At 42.1% G+C, this 11,080-nt stretch overlaps 1 protein-coding gene across 1 annotated transcript in view; it reads left to right on the top strand.

Annotated features, from left to right (window-relative positions):
- Positions 1–879: 879 nt before the first annotated feature.
- JARID2 (jumonji and AT-rich interaction domain containing 2) overlaps positions 880–11,080 on the top strand; it is a 321,154-nt gene continuing 310,953 nt past the window's right edge. Inside the window, exon 1 of the mRNA XM_032772601.2 lies at positions 880–1,923. Coding sequence (XP_032628492.1) covers positions 1,879–1,923 — 45 coding nt within the window. The 5' untranslated portion in view covers positions 880–1,878. The remainder of the gene's footprint in view (positions 1,924–11,080) is intronic.

Below are 11,080 nucleotides of genomic sequence, written 5' to 3'. Positions count from 1 at the left end.
CCCACTCCAGGCACGTTAATCCTCATTCTCCCCTCAAAATGCCTCCCTCTCCCCACTTTTGTAGCCTCCCAGGAAAGTCCCATTTCTCCACCCAGTAGCATATGGTTACCGTCAGCCATAGCCCACCAAGGAAAGGTGGGCGGGACATGCCTCGCCCTTCTTTTCCTCCCATCTCCATTAATGATATCCCCCTCCGACTGCCTCTTAACCAAACGTGCTCCCCATCCGTTTCCTCCTCCCTTCCAAGGTCTCCCAATTAAAAGGTATTTTGGAGTCTTCCTTCTGCTCCACCCTGGCTTTCCAGTGACAAGCGCTTTACCGCAGCCGTCCAGCAGCCGGTCCCTGGCACCACTGTAATCTCCCAGTAAAAGCTGCCCGGCAGCTTCTCCCCACAGCCTCCCACTAAGAAGGGTCCTGCTTCCCCCACCCACCCTGTGTCGCCCCTTCCCCCGCACGCCCTCCGAGGAGCGCAGCTTCCCTCGCCATAAACAGGACCCACCCCCTGGCCGGTCCCAGCCACTGGAGCCCCCCAGTGCGAGGCCCCAGCATCCTTCCCCCGCAGCAGCCCGAGCTCCGCGCCGGCCAACGTTCCACAGCTCGCGCCCTGCTCCCCACGCTCCAGCCTCTTTCGAACCCCGTCCACTGAGAGGGGAGGGGGGAAAAGGAGAGAGGTGCGTTGCGCATAATCTCCGCCCCTTTGCCCCCAAGGCAACCAATCAAACAGCCCGGGCGTCCAAGGAGAGGGGAGGGACGGGGCGGCTGATAGAACTCGACACTAGCGTCACGTTCCAGCCGCGCGGGGCAAGCTGGGAATTGTAGTTTCTCCTCTCCCAGCCGTAGCCATTTTGTGGTGAAGGGAACTACAACTTTCCCAGAGCCCAAGGATCATTCCAAGGGGGCACGCGGAGTCCCCGCGGCGCGTTGGCTAGCGAGGCCCAGTGCTGATAGCCCGGCGGGGCCCGGCGCGTGGGATGTGACGGGACGAGCGACTCGCGGGGCAGGAGAATAATTCAAGAGCTTTGCAGACAGGGCAGTGGGAGGGGGGTGAGTGAGTGTGCCGCGCGCTAGGGATCATCGCCCAATTCCCCGCTCCGCTCCTTCGCAGGGGCCGCCGGCCGCGGCTCGCCAGAGGCCAGGTTTGAATGCGACAGGGAGGCCGAGGTCTCTGACGTTTGCCCTGCACGAGGCGCTCTGCAAGGGCCGGCTGCGGCTGCTGAATGCAGCTCAGTGGGGGCTTGCGGCCGCGGGCCCGGGTGCGAATTGAGGCCAAGCCCTAACCGAGATATTAAAAAAAAAAAAAAAAAATCAGGTCCATTTAAAGTTGCTGCCGGAGCGCGGCTCTTATTGGTTAGGGGAGAGTTGGAGGAGCAGGGACACACACAGTGCGTGCAGCCTTCACTGCTGCTGCGCTGCTGCTAGAGAAGCTGCTGCTGCTGGAGTTGTCTCTGCTGCTTTCCCTTGCTGCAGCAGCACAAACGTGACTTCCAACATTTTTATTTATCTTCTCCTTTCAATCCTTTTCCTTTTGCAAGATGTAACTACAGCTCAGACACTAAGGACGTACAGATCGCTTAGGTGGCTTGGGAAAGAGAAAAGGGGATATCAAGGGCGTCGTTTTTTGTATTGGGGAGAAAATTTCCATTATGAATGTTTCTCTAAAGTGATTTTTTTTGTTTGCTTCGCATTCGTTTTTTTTTCCATTCCCCATATCTCGGATTTATTGCGAAGAAAATCACGTTGTGAAGAAAGAAAGTCGGATTACAGGATACTAATACAAACAAAAACTGGATTTTTGGGGGGTATTTTAGCAAAAAAATTGTTGCGACTTTACTTCATGAAGCAATTGTCCCCTTTTGCAAACAGAATTTGGATACCAGAATGAGTAAAGAAAGACCCAAGAGGAATATAATTCAAAAGAAATACGTAAGTGGTTATAACATATCATTTGACTCCCAGTTTTAGGAAATGGCTGTGAATGTCAAGTTTATAGCTAATCCTGAGGCCATAAAGGTTTAAAACAAATGTCTGATAATACTGATCTTTATTTTCCTTAGGCGTGTGGTAGTTTCAAAAACCCTTTTAAATTGCAAAACCTTCTACCCAGTTTCTTTATAAAGCCAGATTTGTATAGCAATACCTCAAGTGAATAAATGTATTGACCTCAAATGACACAATCATAATCTAGTTTTAGATGAAAGGCAGGGAGCTCAAGGGGGGCTGCTGCGACAATGTTATAAACTGCTTTTTCATTTGGATGTATTAATAATGCACTTTACATGCAAAATAACATTTTATGTGTGTATGTAGTGTCCTGTTTAGTGAAGACACTATCGTTGTAGAAAGCCCTTTAAGTTGAAATCGAATGTCTGGTTATGGCGAGCTTGTTTCTTGCACTACCACATCATATGTAATATATGTGATCGTTTGCTTATCTGACTTGCAATAGAAACCAAACCAGTTGGGGATCATGTTACAGGGAATGCGTTTGTTAGGATTTACTTTAATAATGGGGAAATGGCTTGGTTTAGTTTACAAATGCATGATGGTGTCTCGAAATACTAGACGAATATGGTATAGTTCAGGCTGTACACCTATCTCTATTCTTACACAACTGCTTAACCAGACGCTAGAAATAGGCTAACCCTTTAAACATATAAATTTGCAAGGATAGTTGCGTTTTGGTCCTGCTTCAGCTACGTTTTGATTGGCGTAAGGCAAGTCTTTAAGTTTGGAAAAACGGAGGGGATTCGTCAGATATGCAGCAGAACTAATAATTTTATCTGCATATTAAAAATAAAATATTTCATATTCAGAAAATGATTGCTTCAAGATATATTAGATGCAGCCCCCCCTTTTTTTCAAGTTGTAGAATATACTGTATTATAATTTCTGGCTTTTTTCCGTGGGGGCTGTATAGATGTATTTCTTCGGGGGGGGACCTTCGGGACCCTTTTGCTGTGTTTTAAAATATTTAATAAAAGGTAAATTGACTTAAGATGCCTATTTCTATCGATGTTTGTCTCTTCTATTTAAAATATAATTTAGAGAAGCGAGTGGTTAGGAAAAAATTAATAACTTAAAGGTATTCTGCACCGAATTTACGAATTAAAAATACATCCGCATTGCAGAGGAATTGGGAGTCTGAAGCGGACTAGTTTAAAGTATTGCATCGAAACAGGAACATTGTCTAGAAAGTCTAACGACACATGTAAGACGTGCACGTTTCCCAGGCAGTGAAACAAAGCAGAATGGGAGAAGAATTTGTAGTGTTTAATTAAAATAAAATAACCTGTATTTTTTTAAAGCCACACCACGTCTGTACGAGTGAACAATAGAAGCTTCCTCTGGTTTTGCTTATAGTGTTTGTTAAAGAATTAATAAAACTGTCACCCCCATTCTTGCCCCAGAGGCAAGGTATGAGAGAGACATGTGAGCATGGTAGGGAGACAGTGTATCCTGTGTTCACAAGTTTGATTCTGGAAAGGAGGGAAATCGCTTTTGGGGAGGGGGGCAAAGGAGTGCAGGTTACTGTGTTCGTGTGTGTCCGGGGGAGTGTGTGGGTTGCTGCACTATTGCAGTGAGTAGCAGGCACAGACGCAAGCATGGCTGCTGCTTCTGCTTTGGGCTGGCCTGGTCGATTTCCCATGCATCCTCTCGAGCAGCGGCAACAGGTTAAGCGAAATGTCAGTACAAGACCCCGGGTTCCCGGCCACTCAGCCCAGTCAGTGCCAGGGTCTTCTTGTTGTTCTGTGACGTCACAAAGGGAAGGGCCTGGGCTCGGTGGAATCTTCGTCTCATCAATGTTCTGATTTCCCCCTCCCCCGCCTCTGTGACGTCAAACGTGAGGCGGGCCGCTTAGGCTGGGGAAGAGGGGGAGTCACGAGGGCAGTGGCTGCTGCTACTGGGGAAGATGCTGCTCTGGCACCCAGCACTGTTCTCTGCTCTTACCAGGTGAGCAGGTGTAGCAAGCCTTGCATACACAGCAACTTCTATCAACCTCTTTCTCCCTTCCCCCTTCCTATTTAATTTGGTACGGAGCAGGGAGCTAATCTACCTCATCTTTGGGTAGGAGGCACACTTCCCTGATGCCCTTTAAGAAGAAAGGGTTAGTCATTCTATCTTTCCTGCGTAGTATAGCTTGATATGGTAAGGTAGAGGCACTCCTGTGTGGGTTGGTGGCGCAGGGGATGAAGTTGTACCGACAGAGCATAGCACCTTTCTTTTTCTTCGGAAACATCTTTAAGTATCGCAGTGTCATAGTAGAGCATCCTGGGCAGCCTCTTTCCTTTAATACACACACATGTGCACCCACTCAAGTCTTTTATCTGCATGTTTCAGTCCCAGGCATGATCACTTCACACCCCAGGTTTCAACCACAGCTCTCAGAAAGGGCCTCCAGTTCCCAACCTCTCGTAAAGCCTTTATTTAAAAATATAAAAAAGATAGTTTTGCCTTTGATAGTGTGCACACTCTTTTTTTCCATTTAGCTAATCTCACATAGCTTGTCCACCTGAACTCCTTCCCTCAGAGGGACACAGTTTTATTTCATGCAAAGTCTTTCAAACAATTTTTTTGTGAAGTGCAAGTCTGATCCATATTCCAATTTCTTTGGAGGTTTTGCTATTTTAGGGAAACTGAAAAATTTGTGTTTTACAGCTCATCGTTTAGCACAGTTGATTTTTTTGGGTAACTATTTCCTGATCTCTGTCTATGGAAGAGCTGGCTTGTAAGGGATTATGTGACATTCCTGTAGTGGAGTATAACAATGGTCCTCCTAGTGTCATAAATTGCCTATATTGTTGGCTACATCTGATGCTTTTCTGCAAGGATGGATTTGAAGTAAGATATGTTCCTACACTGGTCGGTGACACAAGGAGACAGGTCAACTAATTGCTAATTGTCCTGTCAACTCCCCTCTCTTCCCCCCGCCCCCAAAGTATTGTTTTGTAGGCTATTTAGCTCTGGTCTTCAGATAAACCACAAAGACTGCCTCAATGCAACCAGAGCCTTTTGCTGAACGCTGAAAAGTAATTGTCTAAAATGTACCCTAAAAACAAAAACACTCTGAGAACAATAGAATATAGCACAGTGTTAAGATTGTTGCCTTGAGGCTTAACTTGCTGTTATGCAAATAATCATCATACATCAGAGGTTTAAATAAACTTTTGGTTATTACCTTGAGAGTTGTTAATCCAAGAAAAAGGAAGCGTCTTATTTTTTTAAATGTTTTCACTTAATTTTTAAAAACCATGGCTGATGCATACAAATCTATCTTCTCTCTTCACCCTCCTCCCCCTCAAACATCTTGAAATATTTCTTTTTGGCTCAAACCTCAAAAAATGGACAGCATCGTAAAGCATCAGCTGTGAAGCCAGACTTTTTCAGTGTGCATTTGGAATTAATAGTTCTTAAATCAGAAACGTTGACATCTTAAATATAATTTCATAAGTGCATTTTTTCTATCCCTTTTTATGGTGTCTTATAGTAAATCCAACGGTCATTGTGGTTTAGTTTTTTGAAGTAACAGATCTTTATTACTGTAACGAAATACCTGTGTAGTTCTGCTGTGGTAACAGATGGTGAAATATAATTAAGTAGTAATGACAGCACTGTCTCCTTGTGTGATTTGTTTCTCTGTCCTTGCAGGGGTAAAAGTGCAGTAGCTTGTCTTAAGGTGACACACTCCAAATAAGGACAGCCTACGTTTGTCAAATCAGGAGTTCAAGGCCTGAAGAAAATTAGTACATTCTAGAGATCTGAAAAGACATTGATGTTTTTGAGTAATGCTTTGGACTGTGTAATTATACAATATCCTTGTGACAACAGTAGGCAAAAAATTGCTTCATACATCATTGAAATGTAGCCGTCTCTAGGCTGGAACGTGGCAATTGCATCATAATGCACAACAGTATACAGTAGTGTGGGAAGCATGATATACCAGAGCCAACTGAAACTGCAGTGGGGAATTTATTTAGGAAGAATGTAGCTGTGCCGGATTTTGGTGATGCCTATTACCTTGCTATCCTTGCATTCAAGTGCTATCAGATTTCTAATTTTCACAATTGGGTGGGGCCTCTGTGTCCTCTTGGATGAGATACAGTGCTTGGTTTGGCACTGAGGAGGACAGTGCTACTTTCTGAATTACTGACACCATATTCTTCCAATGAAAGGAGGGGGCAGAGCTGCTCTGTCCTGATTGAGCAGTGTAGTCCTGGGGGGTAGCTTTAACAAACAAGGGGAGTTCAGTCCTTATGTTGCCCCAGCCCTTATTTTAAGGGCGAGGAATAAGCTCCTCCATCAGCAAAAAGAATGAGGAGTACTTGTGGTACTGGAGAGGCTAACAAATGTATTTGGGCATAAGCTTTTGTGGGCTAAAACTTCATCGGATGCATGCAGTGTAATGCCCAAATAAATTTGTTAGTCTCTAAGGTGCCACAAGTACTCCTCATTCTTTTTGCCGATACAGACTAACACAGCTGCCACTCCTCCATTAGTCCACTACGGATAGTGTTTTTTCATGCCTGGCTGGGATTCTGATTTTTTTTTTAAAATATTTCTTACAAGATTATGGCCTTGGCTACACTGGTGCTTTACAGCGCTGCAATTTTCTTGCTCAGGGGTGTGAAAAAACACCCCCCTGAGCACAGTAAGTTACAGCGCTGTAAGCTAATCCCCTCGGGGAGGTGGAGTACGTGCAGCACTGGGAGAGTTCTCTGCCAGCGCTGGCGCTGCGACCACACTCACACTTCAAAGTGCTGCTGCGGCAGTGCTTTGGAGTTTCGAGTGTAGCCAAGCCCTGTATCTAGCCCTTGAAAGGACTCTGTCAGCCTTGAGTAGGGCCTTTGGCTAGCATTGTGGAGAAACTGCTGTTAAGTGCTACAGGTATTCCACTCTCCCTGCTGGGCTTTCTTTGTCTCAAGGCCTCTTAAGTTTGGTCAGGACAAAGATTTATTACAGCATCTTTCTCCACAAAATAACACTTTTTTTTTCTTTTTCTTGTGAAGAGTTGTAGCTAAAGCTTTAAGGGTGCAACCTCATGAAAAAACTTTCACTCTTCAGAGGATCTGATTGAGACTGGTCTCCTTCCTGACCTCTGTTAGTTCCCTTGAAAGACTTAATGCAAGCCTCTGCTTCATGGCCACAGCACAACTCTTCTAGATCTACAGACTTTTGGGCCTTTATTCCTTATTGGCCAGGTGAGTTAGCTGCTGGTATTGCATATGAAAAAGGGGAAGGCAGAGCTGAAGAAATATTTTAGAATCTCTGGATAGGGCAAGAAGGTGATTAGGCTTTGCCTTGGGCTGAGTTTACTTCAACAAATATCAGATAAAATAATGTAATTACTCAGCATTATGTAAAAATTGGCTACAACATTATGTGTAATTTAGAGAGCTAAGGATTTAGTGGTGTACCTAACAAATATATGACTTACCAGTGCTTTACCTTTTTCTTGTTGCTGTGAATAATGTCTAGAAAAATTGTCTCATTGATTTGGGGGGGGGGGGGGGGTGCGCAGGGGGAGTGACCTCTTACTTTAACCCGCTGCATGGGCTAGAAACAAAGTGTGTAATTTATACAATATGTTCCAGAATTACAGATGTTGAATTATTAAGACTGTAGCAAATGGTTCATAATTGTTTTAGTGTTCATTGGGCACTTTCACTGCCTGTAGTGAGGCTTGACAGGCCTATTAAGCTAGTATTAAAGATATAACTTCTTTTTCTTAAAGGAACAGAATAATACTTAGCACTGTGCATGTTAAAGCTTGGTACATACATTAACTGATCCTTGCATTGACAGAGGTAAGATTCTGTCTCCATTTTATTGTTGCAAGACATAGGTCTAAATGCCTCAACCAAAACAGCACAGCACCTCAAGAGAATGGACAAAACTAATATCCAGTGTTTCTGGATTCTAGTACCATACTCAGTCAACTTGATTATAATGCCTAATTATGGTACACAGCATCAGCTGTAAAAGTAGTAGAGGTAATCCACATCATTAAGAGTTGCAGCCCCATTGTGATGTTTGCTAAAACTGTTCCTCTAACGTAATCTAAAGAAATACTGAAGTCTGTATTTAAGAATTTGTGCTCTTTGTGTTTACTTGAATAGCGATGTGATATCTTCCAGATGATGGAAGTAATTTCTTATGATGATTTACTCAGTGGAGGGAGTATTTAATTAAGCAGATCTCTCTCATACGCTGAAGCAAAAATAACTCTACAGGTTTAAAATTTGAATTTTGACATTCTGTTTGCACATGTTGCTAATACTGCCCAATTTATATAAAACTGAAAGTGTTGGGGGGAAATCTATTCGACATTTATGTTGTATGGCTACTTTTTATTTCATTCAGCTTTGACACTGAAAAGATACTAGTCACTTTCAGCTTTTCTTATGCACTAGAACATTATTGTAGTATTCCCTTTGCAATAATGCAGAGGAAAGCTCAGATGGAACTGCAAATAGGGAGAGAAATATGTTTTGCTTCTTTATGATCAGGAGCCAGTGTTTTGTGATTCTACAGTTGTGGAGAATAAATGCATTGCAGCGGAATCTAATTTTGCATTTAAAACAAATTTATTTTTTCTAGGCTTTATAGTTGTGAACAAACCCATCCAAATGTAAACAAAGTTTAACTGATGCACTGTCTAAATGTGTGCAGACCACCTGAAACAATAACTCTGGTAGATTTGCCTGCCTTCCTTAATCTAAAGGGGAGGTTAATTTTCAAGTCCAGTAATACAGATTTCTGTGGCGTTAAACCTGAACAGCCTCCATATATTCCCAGGTATCAAGAGCCCCAAATATCTCTAGCCAACTGCCCAAACCTTCAGCTTTTCTGAAAATTTTTGATTCACCTATCTATTCTCAACACAAAATTCTGCAGCATATAACACTTAAAATGTAGAGACAGTGTAAAATAAATTGAACTTAATATCAAATGATTAAATACTAGGGAATTCTATACTTAATCACTCACTTTCATATTTAATTTGATTAAAAATCACAATTAAAAAATCATCTGAAGCTGCCACAGTATCTGCGAAGTGTTCAAAATGTTTTCTGTAACACTTAAGTCAAGTTTGCTGTGGTGCTTAATTTAAGGTATATAAAGAAGGTACATTAAATATCTAGCCTTCCCTTAGATCTTTTCTGAGGTGTTAGCTGATTTGTCACCTTCAGGGATATTGAGTATAGTCTTCCCTGTTTTTGCTACAGAGTACTAGAGAATATTGTTGAGAGCTTTCTTGGCTCTCATTTGAGAAGGCAGATGTATTTCAGTCTTTGATAAAAATGCTGAATCTCTTTTGAAGCATTTGTAGGTGCAAACAAGTTTTAAATGATCTGACTGGAAAGGTCTTCTTTCAGTTACTCAGGTTTCACTCTTTCCTCCCTTGTAATGATGTTCTGATAGTTCATGTTCAGAGTTTTTATGTAAAAATAGAACAGATGACACCTGGTATTTCCCAGTGTGGAGGTAACAGTAGGGGAGGGCAATGGAATACAACTGTTTTTTGGTTTGTTTTTTTTAAACAGACGTGAACAGTCACATTTATTTTCAGGATGTTCTTGTTCCTCATTTTTATATGCAGATAATCTGATACTCTGAACACTTATGCTTGTGCTTAAAGTTCATTATGTATATTGACTTGTTGATGTAAATCAAACTATTTACAAGTAAAATGAAGCATGTATATGTGTATCTGCAGGATTAGGGCCCAAGAATTGGAGCCAAACATGCTCTGAAACAACCATATTTCCCATTGACTTCAGCAGGGATCTTGAATGCTCGGAAACTCTTAAGATCAGGCCTACATACATACACACACACATATAATATATGTTCTTAAATCTTTTCAAATAGTTCATGGAAAAAACTCTAGCTAGTATTAGGAGCTTGGTTTTTGAAAAGCTAAATGTAGTACCTAAATGTACTGTACTGCTTGCAAGTGCATAAGAAACACAGATGTACCATTTAGTCAAGAACTTCAGCTGGAAAGGTCTGCTGCTCTCTCCACCCTGAAAATAAGGAATTGGCTCGTGTAGCTTTGATTTCTCTCTGGTCATCTTTCCCTTTCTCCTTCTGGAATTCACTTTCTTTCCTTTTCTTTCTTAATTCTGTGTTCAACCTTTCTTTCAGCTCTCCACTAGAGATCAGGCCTGTAGAATTAAACCAGTATCTAGTCCGTTTCTGTTTAGTGCTTGATGGATCACAAACTGGGTGTGTAGTCAAATTGATTGGCAGTGATAAATATTGCCTGGGGAAGTGTGGGGGTACCACAGATAGTTTTTTATTTTCCTTATTTGACTGGTGTGACTTGAGTGACACTTACTATATTTTTAACCTTCCAAAATGCATCTCTTCATAACGTTCCTGGTCTTTTCTGCCTGGATTCTTGTGATCTTTTGTGGCAGATACTTTTTCCCGCAAATTGTTCTGCAAAAGGGTAGCCGTGGATCTGAGATCATTAAGGAAGTGGTGTTGTAGCTCTGTCAGTCTCAGGCTAGTAAAGAGACAAGGTGGGTGAGGTAATATCTTTCATTGGACCAACTTTTGTTCGTGAGAGAGACAACTTTTGAGTTTGCACAGCGTCTCTTTCCAACAGAAGTTGGTCCAATAAAATATATTACATCACGCACACTTTATTTCTCAGGCCATTGATGGGTCACTTCTACTTTCTAATGACTCGGGGAAACAAATAATAAAATAAATCTCACTGGAAGGTCATGTCATGTTGCAAAGCCCTAACAACGTTGTGCCCTACCATGTCCCTAATTTCTGCTTTTTATTCTTCAAATCTGCCTTGTTAGTCTGAACTCCTTTGGAAGGTGTGATGGTTGCAGAGGATGGAATACTTAAAGTTCAAACAAATCAATGATACAATTATTTTTCATACAGCAACGTGATGACTGGCTAAAGTTTATTCTTGTCTTTTATAATCCATGGGAGTTCATCCTATAATAATCTATTAAATTTAGTTTTACACTTTGATGCTGTGATATTTCGATCAGTTTAGAATATCTATTCAAACATTAATTTTTATCTTTTGTTGCAGATTAGTTTGAAAGCCTGT

This window comes from Chelonoidis abingdonii, chromosome 2 (genome assembly GCF_003597395.2).
Source record: "Chelonoidis abingdonii isolate Lonesome George chromosome 2, CheloAbing_2.0, whole genome shotgun sequence".
Classification (NCBI taxonomy): domain Eukaryota; kingdom Metazoa; phylum Chordata; order Testudines; family Testudinidae; genus Chelonoidis; species Chelonoidis abingdonii.
The sequence above is the reverse complement of the archived record's forward strand: the minus strand, read 5'-3'. Positions and strand labels throughout refer to the sequence as shown.